This window comes from Pelophylax lessonae (genome assembly GCF_965119305.1).
Source record: "Pelophylax lessonae genome assembly, chromosome: 5".
Classification (NCBI taxonomy): Eukaryota; Metazoa; Chordata; class Amphibia; order Anura; family Ranidae; genus Pelophylax; species Pelophylax lessonae.
The window spans coordinates 313349287-313371718 of NC_138772.1; the positions used below are offsets into that span (position 1 = coordinate 313349287).

Here is a 22432-nt window from a genome sequence, read left to right on the forward strand (position 1 = left end):
CTTGTTTTAGGGCCCGTAACTGGGTGTCAGCGGTACTCTGCTTGTTGGGGTCTTCATATAAAGTAGCAAGTTGTGCTAGAAATAAGGGATAAGAATTAAGGAGTGGATCATCCTTTTCAAAGAGAGCATCTGCCCAGGCCCGGGGTTCACCCGTTAAATAGGAGATGATGGTACAAACCTTAATTTGGTCAGTGGTGTAGGTTAGAGGTTTTAACAAAAAAAAAAATTGACATGCGTTTTTAAATTCACGGAATTTGCTCCGATCACCAGAAAACACTATAGGAGGGTTTATCTTAGGCTCACGGGGCTGAGCAGCAGGAGGCTGTGTGAGACGGCCAAGCTGCTGTCTCAAGGTTTGATTGTCATTTTTTACCTCTGTAAGCGCATGGATCAATGCATCTACTTGCTGTTTTAATTGTAGTACATGAGTGGATAATTCTGCTGAATCCATATTTTTTTTAAGGGCTCGTTCAATCTGTAACGTTCATGAGTTTTTGTTTGTGGATGGATTTACAGCTGCAGAATTATTACACTCAGTAGCCTTGTAGAGAATCTGTTGAACAACATATCCAACTCTCAGGACTTCATCACCGTGTACAGCCTGTTATATACTATATATATATATTAATAGATGTTTAATGGAGGGATAGAGTATATGAGGATATATAGATGAGAGACAGGCTATTGTATGGTGAGCACTAGAAGTAGTATAGGAGAGTTGCAAGTAATGGTAAGCAGATAGGTTCTGATGTCAAGTATAGTGCAGATGGTAAGAGGACACAGATGGAGTATACTTTAGACAGAGTAACCTAGTGCAAGGATAGTTCAAGGTAGTCCCAAGAGCTAACAGTCTTATGCAGATGATAGTGAATAGATAGATACAGATAGTCTTGGTAATTGCAGTAGATGACAGTAGGAGATTGGTTAGTAAGAATCCCCTGCGGGGTACTTATCACTTAGATAGGTTAGGAATAACAGTGTCCATTGGAGAGGGGTGATCCCGTAGCGAGATACGGATCACCAGCGAGGTTTCCGGCTTTAGTTCAGCAAGGAAGGTATGTCAGCAGCTCCGACTTCTCAGGCGTAGGTGCGATGAACATGTGGGTTTGAACGAGCGATGAGTGAGAGCAAACCGGCGATTGAAATAGCCGCTCATAGCGGCGCTCGGCAGTGATGTCATCCGGTCTTAAAGGTATATGCGTCCTTTGTTATACAAGATGGGACGCAATTAAGACAGGAGAAATATGGAAACAAGGGTACCAGAGGTACCGGAACATTACAGCAGCCAGTTCTTGGAGGATGAAGGAATTGATACCAAGGAATGGCCCCCATGCACGCCTGACCTAAATCCAATAGAACATCTTTGGAACAATATGTTTTGGTCCATCCGATGCTGCCAGGTTGCACCTCAGTCTGTTCAGGAGCTCAGTGATGCCCTGGTCAAGATCTGGGAGGAAATACCCCAGAACACCAACCGCCATCTCATTAGGAGCATGCCCCCCCGATGTTGTCAGGCATGCCTACAATTACACGGGGGCCATACAAAATACTGAGCACCATTTTGAGTTGCTGCAATGAAATTTTAGCAAAATGGACTAGCCTACTGCATTATTTTTTCACTTTGATTTTTGGGGTGTCTTTGAGTTCAGCCCTCTGGAGGTTGATCATTTTCATTTCCATCAAAAGATGTGGCATCCTTTCGTTCCTAACACATTACCCACTCAATATTAGTTTAGATATCCAGCATGAGATTTTTTCCCCATTGAGATCTGATGTGTTTTCAAAGTGTTCCTTTAATATTTTTGAGCAGTGTATTTCCTGGAAAAGGTCTGAAGATCATTAAAGCAAATACCACACTGCTTTCTTCAGGACAGATTGGCTGTGGTATTAAGAGCTGGGTCTTTTTTAAGATGGACATAGATTGGTAAAATTATGTTAACACTTTTTCATTTTAAGAGTGTTCGTTTGATTTTCTAATTTCCAGGCTGAGTCAAATTAATGTTCATTTTCGATTGCAGTGATGGGAAAATTCTAAGGTGCTGGTTAGAAATTTTTTCTTGTACAAACAAATTTCTCACAGTGTATGTAATTTTCATTTCAGAAAGTACATTTGTTCCAAATTTTAATTTAAAAATAAACAAAAGGTTGAGACCCCGTTCAGACAGGGGCGAAACGACTTGATGGGGCGACCTGTGAAGGACCTCGGCGCGACTTGCACAGACTTCATATCATTGAAGTCAATGCAAGTCGCCTCCAGGTCCCCCCAAAGTAGTACAGGACCCTTTTTCTAAGTCGGAGCGACTTGTGTCGCTCCTATTAGAACGGGTCCTGTGCTAATCAATGGCGAGCGACCCACCGCGACTTGTCAGGCGACCAAGTCGCCTGACAAGTCGCGCTAGTGTGAATGGGGACTAAAGTTCTTTCAAACGATATATTTCAAGTCATCAAATGCACAGAGAATGTTTGCACAAATGCGTTTATACATTGTTTAAAAATCTACTATTGTATGATCAGCTTTAGTCTCTCCTCTTAGTCTTTGGGCAAGTTCTCTTTTTTTACAGGGCACTCTCTTCCCCACTTTTTTCTCAATTCTTCACCAGAGCCAATTTTTTGTATTTCTAGGGCAGTTTCTCTTTCTACATGATGGGCTCTCTTGGGCAGGATATATCCTGCTCTGCAAATGGCAGGCTCTGTAGATCAGAGGTCCTCAAACTACGGCTCGCGGGCCCGCCAGGGCCCTGAACCCGGCCCGCAGGCCGGGATGTATCATTCACATTGTTTTTTTTTTTCCTGAATCACCTAATTAGAGCCAGAGGCTCTAATAGGCTTCAGAAAAGGATGGACCCGGGGCGCAGAGCACTGCGCCCTAGCCCACCGATTTGTGTGACAATAGCAAATGAAAATTCGCTATTGTCACACGGATCCTCCTCCTGGCCAATCAGGAAGCTGGTCCAAGACCCGCTTCCTGATTGGCCGAAAGGCGAACTCATGCCATTGGCCGAGGAGGAGGCGGGAGGACTCGAGGAGATGCCGCCGCCGCTGTGCAGGTAAGTGCACTGACTGGTCTCTGCATTGAAGGGGGCACGACATGCTGGTCTCTCTGCATTGAATGGGGGCACGCTGATCTCTCTGCATTGAAGGGGGCACGCTAATCTCTCTGCATTGAAGGGGGCACGCTGATCTCTCTGCATTGAAGGGGGCACGGCACGCTGGTCTCTCTGCATTGAATGGGGGCACGGCACGCTGGTCTCTCTGCATTGAATGGGGGCACGGCACGCTGGTCTCTCTGCATTGAAGGGGCACGCTGGTCTCTCTGCATTGAATGGGGGCACGCTGGTCTCTCTGCATTGAATGGGGGCACGCTGGTCTCTCTGCATTGAATGGGGGCACGCTGGTCTCTCTGCTTTGAATGGTGACACGCTGGTCTCTCTGCACTGAATGGTGGCACGCTGGTCTCTCTGCATTGAATGGGGGCACGCTGGTCTCTCTGCATTGAATGGGGGCACGCTGGTCTCTCTGCATTGAATGGGGGCACGCTGGTCAGTCTGCATTGAAGGGGGCACGCTGGTCTCTCTGCATTGAAAGGGGCACGCTGGTCTCTCTGCATTGAAAGGGGGCACGCTGGTCTCTCTGCATTGAAAGGGGGCACGCTGGTCTCTCTGCATTGAAAGGGGGCACGCTGGTACCTCTGCATTGAAAGGGGGCACGCTGGTCTCTCTGCATTGAAAGGGGGCACGCTGGTCTCTCTGCATTGAAAGGGGGCACGCTGGTCTCTCTGCATTGAATGGGGGCACGCTGGTCTCTCTGCATTGAATGGGGGCACGCTGGTCTCTCTGCATTGAATGGGGGCACGCTGGTCTCTCTGCATTGAATGGGGGCATGCTGGTCTCTCTGCATTGAATGGGGGCATGCTGGTCTCTCTGCATTGAATGGGGACACGCTGGTCTCTCTGCATTGAAGGGGACACGCTGGTCACTCTGCATTGAAAGGGGGCACGATGGTCTCTTTGCATTGAAAAGGGGCACGCTGGTCTCTCTGCATTGAATTTGTTCATATTTTTTTTCAAACTATAGTCCGGCCCCCAACAGTGTCTGAGGGACCGTGAACTGGCCCCCTGTTTAAAAAGTTTGAGAACCCCTGCTGTAGATCAATGTTTCTACACGACAGTCTTCTACATTTTCCAAGGTGTTTGAATTTGAATATAGTTTAAGCACTGGCCTAAATACAGCTCTCACAGTCAGATTTGAATCAAAATTTTGTCATGAGGCCCTGTCATTTGTAATGACACCTCAAGTCTAGACACAAAAAATAAGTGAAAGCCCTGTCTTCACTTTATAGCATTTTCTGGGAAAATGCCACTTATTACTATTGGCTTCTTAAAAGAAAGCATAACAACATCGGAGTCCTTTTATAAAAAGTAAATCTGTTTTAATAAAAAATGTTTTAGATCAGTTTTCTAATAGTAAAATTTGGGATTTTTCATGCTTCCGCTGTTCCAGGTATAGTCAAGCAGATGTATGCTTATTGCACAGTATATATACAGTTTAAATACATATGTTTACTGTCAAAGGATCTGCAATTCAGTTAATGTTGTGATTTACACACTTCTACTATGCTGCAATGATTGAGCATTATCACCTCTCAGTGGGTAGCAGAGAGCTTCTATCCTGGAAATAGTAAAACTGATCCAGGAAGCAGCAGAGTGCAATGTCAAAGAGATGTGTAAATCACAAGTATGCGTAAATCCCAAGTGGATGACCAAAAAAATTACAAATCCTTTGGCAACCTATATAAATCTATATCTTTCAATAGTGCATTAACCTTTCCTTGTGCTCCACTTTAACTATTTCTAGCCCTGAGGAAGTACATGTACGGTGGAACCTGTTATACCAGAATCATGACTAGAGCTGCAGCCCTTATCCTGGTAACAATATTTTCAGCCAGCGACCAGATTTAGCTAAAAGTGACCAGCACGACTTTACATCTGCTTGATTACTTACACAGGGCTGGGAAGGGGGCCTCCCACCGCCGTTCCTGGGTTCTCCCATTCTACTGGGGAGCCCAGGACTGCTGCAAGCCGTTCTGATGAGCACAGAGGAGTAGGAGCAACATCTGTTCCTTTCTCTCCTCTATGCTGAAAGATTCCAGATGCAATGAGGATTTAATCACTTCCAGTTTCGTGCCTTTGTTTACTGGTTGCTACTGACCAGGCAAGCATCTGATCAAACAGCTTAGCTTGATCAGATGCTTTGGAGGGCAGAGGAGGGATAAGGGTTCTTATGTACTATTAATCTCTCAATATAGAGTACCTGTCACTGCCCCAGCTATAACAAGAAATGTTGAGTTTTGTGACAGCAAAAAAGGTGACTGAAAAAATAATAAACAGTGTAATACAATTTGAATATAATAAAAAATAAAAAAGCAATGCGCCCCTGTGCTTACGTACAAATGCAAATGCACACGAAGATCCTGTATGCATATGAAAACGGTGATTTCACCATCATGTGAGGTATTGACGAGAATGTCAAAGTGAGTGCAATAATTCTAGTACCAGAGTTCATGTTTAAAGAATAAGTTCACTTTTTAGAAAAAATAATAAATGCACATATTTTTGCAGGTAAAAAAAAATGTGCAATTTTTTTTTATTGAGCCTGTCAAGGAAAGGTGGGGGAGCTCTTGACATCTCATGTAAGGGTGTAAGGGGGCGTGGGGTTCTGGACAATAATCTTACAGATATAACCGGCTCTTTGAGGGCAACCATAATGCTGATGCGAGTCAAGAAAAGAGAAGACCGGGCGCCGATCTAAGTGTAGCAATGCAGAATTTAATAACAATTTAAAAGAGTTCTACTCACAAGAGTATGGTAAAAACAGGCATCTCAACAAAGTGGTGGGTTTGGGCAGAGTTCACCCAGGGGGTCCTTCCGTGATCCTGGCGGAGCTGGTGCCGTGGAGGATGAGCTGCAATCTCCTGGCAGGGGACGCGCTGATCGCTCGGTGGTGGTTTAGCAGCGTGGGTCCGCAGGTAGGAGGGCCGTGATGTCACTTCCTGGAGACACTGTGCAATCGAATCGAATCCAATGTCTCCAGGAAGTGACATCACGGCCCTCCTACCTGCGGACCCACGCTGCTAAACCACCACCGAGCGATCAGCGCGTCCCCTGCCAGGAGATTGCAGCTCATCCTCCACAGCACCAGCTCCACCAGGATCACGGAAGGACCCCCTGGATGAACTCTGCCCAAACCCACCACTTTGTTGAGATGCCTGTTTTTACCATACTCTTGTGAGTAGTACTCTTTTAAATTGTTATTAAAGTCTGCATTGCTACACTTAGATCGGCGCCCGGTCTTCTCTTTTCTTGTCTTGGATCTATACAGGGTAACTTCACCCTTCACTGGAGGCGGCCATCAAAGTGCATAGCAAACTATGCTGGACTTTGTTTTATTGAAGCCAACCTTGCCATATCTGCTCTATGCATAGATTACTGCATGCGGTTCTAACAATCTGATTGCGCCAATCTCTCCCCTTCTCCTCATAATGCTGATGCGGCCCGCAGTGAAATTGAGTTTGATACCTCTGCTGTAAAGCATTGCAGGTCTCCAGCAGATCTGCCAGTATATCTGCTTGTACGTACATCCCATACGGGTAAGCAAATAGAATCTGACAGGAAGCAAGAATGAACTACCACAGCACTACACAGCGCACTGGTAGTTCATTGAAAACAACAATCTGACAGCTGCAAAGGCTGCCAGGCCTTGTCATTTTCCATGCACAGAGCCCTGTCAATCAGTGACACAGCCAGACAGGTGGAGCCCAACTTGGCCACATTTTTTCAAATTGTGACAGCTAGTGGGAATGGAGAAGAACCCTGCTAGCTGTCGCAGCGGGGATTGTGGAGGTGTGGGAGCCGATCCATTCGTAACTTGTTACATGTGGGTGTAATATGTAACATGTTACTAAAAAGGAACTTCTACTTTAACTCTAAACTGGTAACCTGTAAAAGCTTTTAAAGCATCACCTATGGGGATTTTTAGGTACTGTAATTTTGTCACCATTTCATGGGTGGGTACACAAATCTTGACATGTTTGGTATTTATTTACACACTGCAACATTATCTTTTAGATTTTAATAAAAAAGTGGGTATTACATTTTGTTTGTGTGCACTAAAATGCATTTAGGTGTTTGTCTTTTCCTGAAAATGTGCCTTTGATAGACAGCTGCACAAATGTCATGCAATATAAAAAAACTGCAACAACCACCATTTTATTTTCCAGGGCCTCTGCTTTCAGAGCAATGTTTGGGGGTTCTAAGTAATTTTCTAGCAAAAAAAAAAAAAGCTGATTTTTAAAGTTATGTGTAAATTATTGAAAATTGCCCTGGGTAGCAAGTGGTTAACAGCATCAGTGTATTTAGCTGTGGTTTGTTACTTGGTATTTACAGTATGGGAAAATAAATATCCAATTGAGAGCCTCTTGTTCACATAAATTATTGTTAAAATACTGGACAATATAATTTATAACATAATTTGGTTACTTAAAGAATAAAGTAATTATTTACATGTGTTACAATCTGCACACAACACATTGCAGTAAATTGTCACTTGTTATCTGTAAACGTGCAGGACTCACCCTTTGAACACACAGGATAAATAACAAATGAATGCAATTTACTTATGGCTTGGCAATTCTCCATTAAAACTGACAGCAAACAATACAGAAATAGCAACCCCTCATGATAATATAGCATCTATTTAATTGGAACATGTAAATTAGTTCAAACACCTATACATTTAGGAAAACATTGTCGCAGAAATAAACTGAATTTATGTAGGGATACTCAAAATATTTTTGTGGTATATGTGTAAAGATTTTCTTTTTGTTTAAATGCTACTGATTTGGTATTACCAACTATTTAGGACTAGTTTGCCCCTTACTATGTCTGTCAGTAATGGTCAAGCTTTCCAAGAGAAAGAAAAGTAAATTAAGTTTTATTTCAGGCTGCAATGTTGACTAAAACTGCGGCTTTACCAAATATGACATTTGTTAACCACTTCAATACTAGGCCCTTTTATTCCCTTCCTGCCCAAGCCAATTTACAGATTTCAGCGCTGTCACACTTTGAATGACAATTGTGTGGTCATGCAACACTGGACCAAAATCAAAATGGTATCATTTTTTTGAGACAGATAGAGCTTTCTTTTGGTGGTATTTAATCACCACTGGGTTGTTTATATTTCGCTAAACAAACAAAAAAATACAGAAAAGTTTGAAAAAAAAAAAGTTTTTTTTTAGTTTCCATTATAAAACTTTGCAAATAATGGGATTTTTGACTTACCGTAAAAACCGTCCTACTTGACCATTGGGTTATACTGCCCCCTACAGGAGTAGAACACTAGGCAGAAAGAAATTCTGTCTACACCCACAGTCAGTCCCAGGGGGTATACTCCCTCTCTCTGCTATGGTCACTCAGTTTTGTTACAAGCAGTGTCAGGAAAAATATAACTCCACAGAGGGGTGGGTGCTGTGTCTGTCAATGAACATCAGAGAAATAGATTTTACGATAAGTCAAAAATCCCATTTCTCTTTCCTTCATTGACGGACACAGCTCCTGTCATTCTTGACCATTGGGACGTCCCAAAGCAGTGTCAAAACATGAGGGGTGGGAAAAATAGCAAAAAATTACCAAGGCTAAACAGTAGCCAACCAGGTGACAGGGGCTCAAACAAAAATAACTGGAGCCCACCTCCTCAAGAGGATCAGATCCTCTTAAACAGCAGCCAAAAAGAAAGCATCCACAGATGCCAACACATCTACTTTATAAAACTTTAAACTGTAAAAGTGTGCACCAACGACTAGCTGGCCGCCTTGCAAACCTGCGTCACTGACGCTTGATGACGGAAGGCCCAGGAGGCACTAAGCGCCCTAGTAGAGTGATCCTTTCTAATTGCCCAGACCATATCCAAGGCATGCAAGGCAATGTCCTTCGGATGTTAAGGCCTGGGAGACAGAGAAGGCAACTCAATGTCTTCATTCAAATGAAAGTCAGAGACAACCTTAAGAAAGAGAAGGCAACTCAATGTCTTCATTCAAATGAAAGTCAGAGACAACCTTAAGAAAGGAATGACGGACAGGGGCGAAGCAACAACTTATCCTTGTGAATCACCAAATAACAACAACAGGATAACGATGCCAGTTCCAACACCCTGCACGCAGAAGTGATAGTCACCAAAAGGGCCACCTTCTGGGACAGCGTGAGCAAGGGGAATCTCCCGAATATTTTCAAAAGGAGGCTTCTGAAGAGCTGAAAGCAACAAATTAAGATCCCAAGGCGGCAACGGAGCCTGTATTGCAGGAACCAAATGTCAGACATCCTGAAGAAAAGTACGCACCAGAAAGTGTGTGGTCAAAGGTCATTGGAAAAAGACCGCCAAGGCAGATACCTGGCCCTTGATGGTACTTAAGGCCAAATTCTGTTCAACCCCTCATTAAAGGAAGATTAAGATCCGAGCCACCGAGAAAGAGCAAGGAATAACCCCAAGAGACCCACACCACGAAATGTGGTTCTTCCATGTACGATAATAGATCTTCCTAGAAGTAGATTTTCTAGCTTTTAACAACGTAGGAATCACTGACTCAGACAAACCTCTATCTTTTAGCACCTGGCGTTCAACAGTCAAGCTGTCAAAGCCAACGACTGTAAAGCAGGATGGAAGATCGATCCTTGGGACAGCAGATCCTTTCTGAGAGGAAGCTTCCAAGGAACGTTGGCGACCAGCAGCACTAGATCAGAGTACTAGGACCAGCGAGGCCAGTCCGAAGCCACTAAGATGACCGAAATCCCTTCTGCCTCGATCCTTCGTAGGAGTCTAGACAGAAGCTTGAGAGGAGGGAAGGCATAGATCAGATGATACTGACCCCATGGGGCCACCAGCGCATCTTTGACGTCTGCCAGAAGATCCCTTGACAGAGCAACAAATGTCTGCACCTTTCTGTTGAGCCGAGACGGCAACAGATCCACCTTGGGGGCTCCCCCCAGAGACACAGCTGATGAAACACCTCCAGATTAAGGGACCACTCCCTTTGGTCCAACACCTGCCGACTGAGGCAATCTGCCTGCCAATTTTCCACCCCAGAAATGTGTACGGCAGAGAGGGCTGGAATGAACCATTCTGCCCAAATTAGAATGCCGGCTACTGGGGGGCGTGGCAGCCGCCGACGATCATGGCCGCACACTGCTAGAGCTCCGCTCCGCTCAGGGACAAATCTACCAACATCGAGCCTCCCGCACCCGCCTGTCACACCGCACCGGACCGCAACACTCATACTCCTCGCACAGCTGCTCCGGATATGCGGCGCCGCCGCCTAGATCCACCGCCAGTCAAGAAGCTCTCCGCATTCTTTCCTCCCATGATGCGAGGAATCAGCCAAAATGGCGCCGGCTCCGGGACCCGTCCTCCGGCACTTCTCCCTCATTCATCCGAGGTGGGATCGGATCGGGAGCAGCAGCAACACAATTTCCAGGCAAGTCCTCCACCTTCCTCCTCCTCCCCTCCCTCGGAGCCCTCTTCCCCTACCTCCAGAAGCCAAGCCAAATCTAGGCCCAGGTTTGAGCCCCCTCCACATGAGGCCTACTCAGCACCCATGGACACTTATGCGGCCCCCTCTGCAGACCCCTTTCAAGACTTTCCATCCTCGGACCAACCACTCTCTGTGTCCTTAATGAAGGACATGCTGCGGACACTCCGCACCTCCATCCATATGGATACACAATCATGCCTTAGGGAATGCAAGGCTGATATCGCACATCTTGGCGATAGAGTCAACCAAGTTGAAATTCAGATGAGCGAAGTCACATCTTCATTTAACTCTTTAGTGGACTCACACTCCTCACACCATGAGGTCATCTTCTCTATGCAGGCAAAGATCGCTGATTTGGAGGATAGGTCTCGCAGGAACAACCTGAAGATACGTGGGATCCCTGAAGATATCCTGCCACAACAACTCCCTCACTTTGCCAAAGATCTTTACCTGGCAGTAATCCCGTCCCTCACAAACGCTGATCTCACTATCCACAGGATCCATAGAGTTCCTAAACCCTCCTTCCTACCTGCAGAAACCCCTAGAGATGTGCTGCTGCGCATTCATTTTTTCCAAGTGAAAGAATGCCGGCTACTACCGGAGCTGCTAGGGCACTTCTTCGGCCATGGCATTGTCCAATTGAATGTACACTCGGCATCCCTGAAGACAAGCCGTCCAATGATCCAGACACAGTCTGATCGCTTGGAGTTCCAGGACATTGATCGGTAGTCTGGACTCTTCTAGCGTCCAGATCCCCTGAGCAGAATGCTTGCAGAGGACGCCTCCCCAGCTGGACAGGCTGGTATCCGTGTTGACCACTGTCCAATACAAGGGGAGGAAGGATTTTCCCACGCGAAGCGCCGGAGAGCGAAGCCACTATATCAAGGACTCCTTTGTTCCCCGACTCAGCCGGACTTCATTGTCCAGAGACTGCGGAGTCTTATCCCATTTGGTCAGAATCTCCTTTTGCAGGAACCTCGTATGGAACTGTGCAAACCAAACCGCCTCAAAGGTAGATACCATCAAGCCCAGCACCCACATGTAAGTCTGGAGGATGACCATTTGTTGGACAGCAGGAGGCGAATTGCAGCCTGCAATTTCTGGAGTTTGTCCAGAGGAAGGAGCACTCTGGCTACAGCCGAGTCCAGAGTCAGGCAATAAAAGTCCAGCTTCGTGGATGGAACTAGGGCAGACTTCTGAAAATTCAGAATCCAGCCGAACTCCCGTAGAGTTGGTTGTAATCTCCAGGTTTTCCTCCAGAGCAGAGGGAGACACTGCTCACAGAAGGTGATCGTCCAAGTAGCTCAGTACCGTGATCCCCCGTTGGCGTAGCAAGGCTAGCACCAGAGCCAACACTTTTGTGAAGACCCGAGGAATGAAGGCGGGACCAAAGAGTAACGCCACAAACTGATAATGCTCCTCTCCCACAGCAAAGCAGAGAAAACGCTGGTGACTGGCACATATTGGAATGTGAAGATAGGCATCCTTGTTAGCTATAGAGGCGAAGAAATCCCCCTGACGCAGGGATGCCACCACCATTCGAATAGACTCAATTCTAAACTTCTGTACTCACACACAGCAGTTTAGCGCCTTGAGGTCCAGGATTGAACCCACTTTGCCTTCCTATCTGGGGACTGTGAACAGGTTTGAGTAACAATCACCCCTTAAAGGAACAGGTCTTGTACCACCCCAAACAGACCCTGTAACCGGTGGACAGGCACAGGTTGGAAGGAAAAAACTTTGCCGGGTGACGAGAGCGAAATTCGATCTTGTAGCTGGAACGAATGACTTTGTGGACCCACTTGTCTTGCACCAGGGAAGTCCACGGGTCAGGAAACCAGCAATGACATCCCCCCAACTCCGATACGGGTAAAGGCGCCCCTTCACAAAGAAGGAGCCTTGTCCGCGGGTCTGGAGAAGCCCACTCTCGGCTTTCCAGGTCAGGTTTGTTTGGATCCGCCAGAGGAGGCCCTGAAAGGCTTCGAGCCCTAGTTAGTTAACCCTGAGAGATGAAAAAACTTCTTATGAGCTGAGAAGGAAGGCCCTTAATAGCCTGCGAAAGAAAGGTACTCTTCCCCCCTTTAATGATGTCATTCAGGGTAGCTCCAAACAGATGATCTCCTTGAAAGGGGAGATCAGTCAAGGTCTTTTTAGAAGTCTGGTCTGCAGACCAGCATTTGAGCCAAAAGATACGCCGAAGGACCACCGCCAAAACAGGCAGCCAAGCCACTAGGGGAGCTGAATCCAAAGAGGCATAAACTGCAGGCCCTGGACCAGCTGGTCCGCCAGCTCAGCAAAGGCAGTAGGAAGTTGTTCTCCCTCCAGGTCACGGCGTAGCAGCTTAGCCCACTCGGTCAGAGTTTGCGACATTAGGGTAATGGTAAATACCGCTCTCATTGCCGAACCAGATAAGGTGTACATAATGCGGACCACAGCCTCCGCCTTCCGATCAGCCAAATCCTTAAAGGCCGGGGACTCTTCCACCAGAATCATGGTTGCCTTGTTTAATCTGGAAACCAGGGGGTTCACCACCAGTGTCACATCCACTTCTTAAGAAGGGACTCCTCATAGGGGTAACACCTAGTAAAGTGCTTAGGAAACCCACAGGGACACTTTGGTCGTCACCACTTTTTAACGACAATTCTGTCAAAATAGGCGGGGAAAGGAAACACTTTTGCCACTCTGGATGGCTTGTGAGTGCCAAAGAGTACCTGCGCCTCCATCGCAGCTTCAGCTGCGTCCTCCATCTTCAGGGTCTCATGCGCAGATACAATCAGTGCATCAACTAGCGCCTTTTCGTGCGTGGTCGCAGACGTGGAGGGATCATCCTCACTATCAGAGGATTCCAGGTGCGTGGTCGCAGACCCAGAAGTGTGACCCAAATCCGAGGCGGCCGAATCAGATTTAGGATCTGATGAGACAGATGAGGCAGGGGGCACTTTTTCTAGCCCATTGCCCGCAAGTCGCCACCACCTGGGACACAAGGGACTCCAGGATCGCCGTCAGTGCATGGATGGATGGTTGGGACCCGGAAGGCCTCACAGCCTCAGAAAGGGGATCAGATAAGGAGGGGCTCCCATTGCTGAAATTGCCGCCCATAGTGCTCCACTGTCATGGCTGCCACTACTTGCAATGGGAAACCACAATAAAATGGCCGCCAGACTACACAATAATGGCCGCCGTGTATAGGAATACACAGGCTACAACAAAATGGCAGCCCCACAGAGCTGCATGGCAGGAGCCCCTGCTAGGTACAAGCCCCCCTCCCCCCCGCACAATCAATCATCCGGTCGCCGGCGATGCACCCCCCTGGCCCCCACCCCAGGAAAGTGGCCAGACCACCCAAAAAAATTACATCCCCGGCATATGCGGAGGGGGGCAGAATGAGGGACATAGCGGGGGGTAGCCTGCAGGAAGGAGGGGAACCAGGGGGTCCAACCGTCCCAAGGAGGAGCCCACCCTCCAGGGGTAGAGGGGAGACAGCTACCCACCATACTAGGAACCAGGTGGGCACGACTCCAGAGAGATCCTCCTCTCCATAGAAATGATAGGCTGAAGATTTCCATCCTGTGCTGGTTTAATTAACTTCCGAACCACTCACTGTAGATGTATGGCTACAGGGCGGCCTGGGTGCGCTGGATCATGTACATGAATGTGATCCAGTATTTCCAAGTAGGGGGCACACGCTCGAGCCACCCAAAGTATGCTGTTATTCACTACAGCACAAGCCAATCAGCGGGTCCCAGCCAATGATTTATGGCCGGAACCAGCAGATCGGCTGAGTAAATGACAGACGGGAGCTCTGTGTTAGTAAGCAACACAGAGCTCTCTACAGACAGCAGCAATGCACCATTTGGCACATTGCTTAAAAAACAGCTCACAGTACACACAGTATAGATTGTTAGGCACACAGTTAACCCTTTGATTGCCCCTAAATGTTAACCGATTCCCAGACAGTGTCATTAGTACAAAGACAGTGTATATTATTAGCAGTGATCACTGTATTAGTGTCCCTGGTGAGGTCAGTGTCAGTTAGTCAGTTCTTACAAAAGGTCAGTGTCAGATTACCCGCCGCACTATCACAGTCCCATTATAAGTCGCTGATCACCGCCATTACTAGTATAAAAATAAATAAATAAATAAATAAAAATTCAGTATATATCCCATCGTATGTAGACATTATACCTTTCGCATAAACCAATTAATATACACTTATTGTGATTTTTTTTTTTACCAGAATACATTTTGGCATACATGTATGAAGAAATTACTTTTTTTTTTAATTTATTGGATATGTTTTATAGTAGAAAGTAAAAAAAAAATTTTTTTTCAACATTTTTCGTCTTTTTTGATTTGCATAAAAAAAACAACCCAGTGGTGATCAAATATTACCAAAAGACGCTCTATTTGTGTGAAAAAAATTATATAAATTTCATTTTGTTACAGTATTGCAAGACCACGCAATTAAAGTTAAAGAGGCGGAGTGCCAAATAGCAAAAAATGGCCTGGTCATGAAGCAGGTACATTTTTACAGAGCTTGAAGTGGTTAAACAAGCTCCCTAAACTCCCTTGTCCCCTCTATCAATGCCTAAAAAAAAAAGGGAAATAATAAGCAGTAATAAAAACATATTTCTAGTAGAAAAGAGGCTAAAATCTTTTTCAGGAATTCATAGTTGTCTGTCCCCATAATTTTCTTTCACATCTTGTCCAGGTGACAGGCAGAGCAAGAAGTAAGGGTAAATAACCTCTAAAGGTCACAATCAGCAATCAAACAGAAACATTTCCTCAACAGGGCACAGACCGCATTTAAAACCTGACACCCCTTTTCTGCTTAATCAAAAACTACTGAATAAAAGAGTTGTGGGTGCAGTTCAGCTTTAAATTAGAACTGTGGCTGAGCTAAAGACAATAGCCTATGTAAAAATTATGCCAGCCTTTCTATTTCTAAAGTAAAGAGAAAAAAAATCAACCTGGATATCTTCACTGATTCTATTGTTAAATTGAGGATTAATTGCTCCCCAGTGGCTGCAGCTACAGAGCTCAGTGTTGGTTCGTTTTACAGCTTATTTCCTGATTGTTACAGTAAGAATATGCAAAATTCTACAGGTCTATAGGCTAGCCACAGTTTTACTTTAAAGTAGTACACAATCAGCACTTAGAAAAACATATGACTTTTTATTAAGCATGACACTTAACGAAGGGGAGATTTAATTTCTTAACTTTATTGGAATGCTTTAATCTTTGCACTTCCAAATCTTTTCCAATGCTATGACTCAGCATTATGACATATATGAAAAGTGTAGTAGGGTTCACAATGCACACTGATAATAAACTATAGAAATTGAATTTGGATCCAAAAATATTTCTTAGCCATAGTTCACACTGCTGTGACTTTTCATGCGACTTGCTGCGACGTGCGAAACAGAAAGTCACAAGTCAAAACACATTAATTTCACAAGATGCCATCTTAATCAAGTCAAGTCACAGCAGTAAAAAAAATAGTTCCTGCACTACTTTTCCTTGCAAAAAGAGTGCCATAGACTTCAATGTTAAAAATCACAAAAGTCGCAAGGAAGTAATTTCTTTGTTCTATCATTAGGACTTTGGCTGCGACTTCTGAGGGTTTTGTAAGTTTAATAATGTGTCACACTCGGTATTGTAATGATTTCCCAAAACCAAACTCGCACTCAAACCAAACATCAAAGTCACATGAAAGTTGCATCAAGTCGCAAGCAAGTCACAATGCTAAAACACACTAGCAGTCGCACGTCCTGGGGGGTCGCTGCAGGGTAAACCAAGCCTTAAACTCTATTAAAAAAAAAAAACTTTTTTTGTAATATGCTGCCTTACCTCACCGTGGATTACAGTAGTCTGGACTATACTAGTATTTGCTTTCAAGGTTATTAAAATAACATATGAAATCCAGCCAGCGAAGCCCATCACAACACTTATTCCAAGAAAGAATCTGTCATAGGTATGATAATAAGTGAGTCCTCGTAAAGCCAAGTCCATCAGGGTCCTGCAGAGGTCCATCTATAAAAACAAAATATAAAAAGATTTGTTAGGATGAAATAGACAGATTCCTGGAAAAGTACATTTATATAGATAAGCAAAATAATGCACTGTTCCAACTTTGCTTGATATCAACTAGATTAAAATCATGTTTTTTTAAATCAGAATAAGGCTGGCCATACACAGTTCAGCAGGAACCGGCCAAGATTTGATCTCCGAATGGGCACGTTGAATGTACCAAGTTGATCAATCTCTCAACTTGGGTACAACCAGCCTGCCAGATTCTCTTCCATTTATAGCGATAATCAAGGTCGTCTCAGAGCGGGAACAGCTTCCCCCGCCCTCCCCTCTGCAAGAAGAAGACAATTGCTGATAGCACTGTCTGTGTTGATATGGGAATTGTGGAAATACTGCCCTCTACAGGAGTAGGACACTAGGCAGAAAAAAGCCTGGCTACGCCCATGGGCGGTCCCAGGGGTATATTCCCTTGCTCTGCTATAGGCAGTGTCAGAAGAATCCACAGAGGAGTGGGTGCTGTGTTTGTCAATATCAATATCAGAGAAATGGATTTTACGGTAAGTCAAAAATTCCATTGTATAAAGTTGTTGGTACCTCAAACCAATGTTAGGTGGGACTTTTTAGGCAAGTATAGAAAGATTCAACAAAAAATGTGTAAAGAAATAAAAATAACATTTAATGATAAGAAAAACATGTACAAGGTAAGTACAAAGGTGATGGGGTTATAGACCCTTGTGAAGGGGTGAAATAGATAGAGAGTTGTGACACGTGGTTAAGGTGACTATTAGGATATCTCTCTGTTATTCCAGGCCTTCTGCTTGGACTTTCAGAGAGTGTCTCCTATATTCCCAACGCGTTTCGGCTCATATAGGGCCTTTCTCAAGGGTGTCAGTCACCAGTTCTGTAGGTTTAATACAGATAGGGTGTTAATAACTCATATTAGCACCACCTGATTTTATTCAATGTGGTGAATGCTTTTAAGAGATTATACATACATATATTGTGTTTTTAAATCCTAATGTGTTGGGGTGGTTCCCTTCTTAGCACAACGAGAATCCATGCGGCTTTCTGAAAAAGTCCCACCTAACATTGGTTTGAGGTACCAACAACTTTATACAATAATTACCCAGGGACGACGGCAAAACCCTACTATGACAGGATAATAGAGATCAAGTCTTTTCTATGTTCGTAAACCGGATGGATAATACATCCAATACCTCACGATCCCTATTATACCTCACTAAAAACACACCTTTTTTGTGTATACTTTTTCACTGCGGTCAATCAGCAGGACCACGGTGAAGTACCAAACAGTATCAATAGAAGTGGAGCTGTTATAATAATCTTTTCCAATCTGGTCGCCCAAGGGCACAACAACAGAAAGGAACAAGATTAGAAACTTCACCATATATTGGAACCCCAGACCGTTTCAAAAGCAAGTCTGTGGGACACAGGAATAAAGGAAAAATGGAAGAAGAGGCAGGAGGAAATCTGATAGGTAATGAGTGGGAGAGTCTTATGACGGGAATTCCCAAGGAATTTCAAGGCAACTAGCAACAAAACTCAGATATAACAGCCCTGTTCAATACCCTAAAAAGACACCTTGAACACAAATCATCACTATATTGGCACATAAAATCGTTTCAAAGCTACATCAAAGAGAACATTAACCCGGTGGACCTCAGAATACAAATTTTTCCCACAATGGACAATATCACTCTACAAATGAAAAAAGATTGGGAAAACATCTTAAATGAATGTTCCAAAAACCTGATGGTAATCCTACAAAGTGAATAAGAAAGACAACTCAAAACACTGGATGATGACATAAAAGGGGTATATGACCAACTAACCCCCCTCAAATCATTACCCTTATACTCAGAAGAAGAGAAAAAGTTAAAAACACATATTGAACAACACAGCCTGGAAATACTTAGAAAAAAAGAAAAAAAGTATTGGCGAGATAGAAACGCTTTCGGACAAAACAGAGCATACAGATGGACGAACAGCAAAACACCAAGGAACAAATCACAATATGGCCAGCAAAAGAAAAACCCCCAAAATTACAACTCCTCGGACTCATCATCCTACACGTCAGGGACAGAAACAAACCATGAGAGAAGGAGGTTCCCTAAAAATAAACAACCACGGACCAACCAACAAGAAAAGGAAAAACATCACGAAGATACAAACACCAGAGAAGAAGAGAATGAAACCATTGATGAAGACCCTCAAGAAATAGAAGAAACAAATCCCCTGGTAAAACATCACCAAATCTTCACGAGGTCGCAACGTGAGAATCAAGGAGCAGTCAACAAACAAGGGTTTTTTTTAGGGAAACCCCCGAAAAAATCGACAAAAGAAAAACACTAAGGGGAAACGAAGAATCAAAAACGCAATCAACCAATGAAAGCATCACAATAATTAACCTTTCCTCACACAACCTCATGAAGGAACAAAGTGAAGTTTTAACACTAGGACTCTCTTTCTGCCCTAACAAGCCAATAGACAAATGAGGCAATAAAAGATATCAACCTTTTTGCGAGGAACCTGCTACAAAAAACCATGTACAGTAAAAAGTCGGAGACAAGTGAACCACAACCCTCACTGTCGGCAGCAGAGTATAGAGCCTCACGAGATCTAAACCTTCTCCTACAAGAAGGAGGACTAGATGATTGGACAGATACACCCAATAGCATGGATAGTGAAGATGAGGAAGAAGACAATACCACGCCTGCTAATATAAGCAAAGAAACAGCAGAGAAAATTAATTCACAATTCAAGAAAAAATCCCATAAATTTCCGGCAATTAATTTAAATCCAGCCATTGCCCTCTTCGTGAGGGAAACAACGAAAGACATTGAAAAGATGACCCAAGTAAGGAATCAACAAAATCTAACAAAAACTCAAAAAAAGCGTTGAAAGAACTACAAGACAACAAACACATCACAATCAAGCCTTCGGACAAAGGGGGAAACGTGGTGGTGATGGACAACTCAAAATATAAAGCGATGTGTGAAAAAATTCTAAATAATCAGAAATGTTATAAAAAAATCATGCCAATCATGATCGAAAGATATAAAGAGGAATTTTACTCAAAAGTGGACCGAGCTGGCAATGAGGAGATCATATCCCCAACTTTATGGAACTACATTCGATCGAGGCACCCAAGGACCCCGACATTTTATTAATTACCGAAAATCCATAAGGATCCAGTCAACCCACCCGGAAGACCGATAGTGTCAGGAAACGGAAACATATCCGAGGCAATGAGCAAAGTTATTGATGCGTATTTAAAACCACACGTTACAAACTTAACATCATATACTAGAGACACCATGCACCTGCTGCAAATCTTAAACAACATGGTGATCCCGAACAATTTGTTTCTCATCACTGTAGATGTTGAGGCACTTTATAATAATATACCACATGATAAAGGCCTCCTAACAATCAAGAATGTTCTCAGCAAACAAAGTACGCATCACGAACAATTTAATAACTTTATCACCACCATGCTGGAATTTATTCTGAATCGGAATTTCTTCTCATTCAATGGCCAATACTACCTCCAAACATGCGGAGTTGCGATGGGCACAAGTTGTGCCCCATCTTACGCAAATTTATACTTAGGAGCCTGGGAAGAAGAATTTCTGACAAAACGAGAAAACACACGACACGCGGACAACATTCTCTTATGGCAACGCTATATAGATGACATCCTAATAGTATGGACAGGGCCAGAGAACCAGATCAAAGACTTTAAAGAGGCATTAAATTTGAATGCATACCACATGTATTTCACCCTAAACTACAGTCAGAACAAGGTTCCATTCCTAGACACATGGATATACAAAGAACAAGATGGACAAGTAAAAACAATGCTATATAGAAAAGAGACCGCTGGTAATTCAATCCTACATGCCACCAGTTTCCATCCCACCCCACTGAAAAAGGCAATACCCTATAGTCAATATCTAAGGATCAAGCGGAACTGCACAAGTACACAAGACTTCGAGAAAGGGGGGGAGTGGCTTGGAGAGGGCGTGAGATGAGGATGTCTGAGTGAAGCTCCCCGTCTACCACGCTCCCGGACCGGCCCGACAAGGTATCGTCAATGCGGCATGCAAGCAAGTAAACTGGCCAAGTCTCGCCCGGTGACCCGCTCAATCAGCGAACGCTCACGAGTGGAGAGGCGCCACTTGCAGAGGAGATCTGGAGATATACAGCAGTATTTCTATCATCAACTGCCTGATACCTCTGAAATTAAAATGGCGGCGCCACGTGTAGCCACACAAACAAAGCTAAGCATACAAGGAATTCAGCATACAGAGAGAGGGGAAAGGCTGCCGGAAGAGACTATAGGCTCGGGGGTGAACACAGTGAAGGAAGCCGGACTAGACCTCACTAAACAACAAGACCTGGCGGGCCCTGATATCAAGGATTTATTAAAAGCTCTTCCCACAAAAGCTGAAATCGAGGCGCTGATCATGCGGATCGAAGAAACACATCGGGCTGACATGCAAGAACTTCGCAAGGACATGTTACATCTAGCAAACAGAGTTACCGCAAATGAAGCGAAGACCACTGAAGTTAAAGAACAAGTGGAGGATCTAGGTAAAACCACAAAAGCGCTATATGAAACCTCCATCAATATGCAATTGCAGATGGAAGATTTAGAAGACCGGAGCCGGAGGGGGAATTTGAAACTGAGAGGTGTCCCTGAGGAGGAAGGGGAAAACCTACACGAGAAGGTGAGAGACATTCTTCAGAAACTTTTAGCCCCCACCGTCCATCCAATGTCCCCCATGGAAATAGACAGGGCCCACAGAACCTCGGGGTATAGAAGTAAAGACCCCAATAGACCCCGGGATATTGTGTGTAAATTACACTATTATACACAGAAGGAGGAAATCCTACGCAAAGCATGGGATATGGGTTCTGTTGAATATGCAGGGGCCAAAATAAAGATACTCCCGGATCTTTCTAAAGCCACTTTGTACCGCAGAGCCCTATTACGGCCAGTGTTGGAAAGAGCAAAACAGCTAGGTTTCGGGTATAGATGGGGGTACCCTTTTGCAGTGACTTTCTTTAAGGAACGTAATTTTTTTGTTCTACGCACCCCAGAAGAACTACGTAATCTATTTGATTTTTTTGGTACGGAACCGGTGGAGGTACAGGACTGGCTTGTAACCCCTTTAAGAACAAGGAGGTACCCAAGCGGGGGGCCTTGGGAAGGGGGGAGGAATGGAAATAAAGTGGCCCACGCTTAAGGTACCTGGACAAAATAATGAAAAGGATGGACTTTTTGTGGGTCTTCTTTTTTTTTTTTTTCTCCCTTTTTGAGGGGGCCCCTAAATCCCTTTTTCTGAAGGGGAAGAGGGTAGTTGATCAAATATATACATATACAAATATACTGATGCTTTGCCCTTCTGGTAACCCTTTTCTCCTTTTTTTTTTTTTTGTTTTTGTTGTGTGGTTTGGAGAAAATCCCTTTATCCCCTCCCCCCCCCCTTTCCTTCCTTCCTTCCTTTTTTTTAAGGAGAGGACAGTATGAGGAGGTATGTCCCCTAATTTTTGAAGACAGATACACACCACCTCCACCCCCCACCTTGTTTTTTTCTATTTTTTTTTTTTTTTAAGGAAAAGAGGAGAAGAAAAGTGAGGAATTTTCGAGTCCCTCGGATAGACGGTGGACATTTATGTGATTATATAGGCCTTGAAATAGGATGTCTAATTTGACTGTCTTTTTTTTTTTTTTGTTGATTGGTTTGGGTTTTTTTTGTAGTGTGGTTTGTGGTTTTTTTCTTTTTTTTTTTTTTTT

General features: G+C 44.3%; 1 protein-coding gene across 1 annotated transcript in view; it reads right to left on the reverse strand.

Moving 5' to 3' along the window:
* The window catches only part of PIGN (phosphatidylinositol glycan anchor biosynthesis class N), a 710925-nt gene that overhangs the window by 328666 nt on the left and 359827 nt on the right, over window positions 1-22432 (reverse strand). The window contains exon 14 of the mRNA XM_082259251.1: window positions 16429-16611. Coding sequence (XP_082115377.1) covers window positions 16429-16611 — 183 coding nt within the window. The remainder of the gene's footprint in view (window positions 1-16428; window positions 16612-22432) is intronic.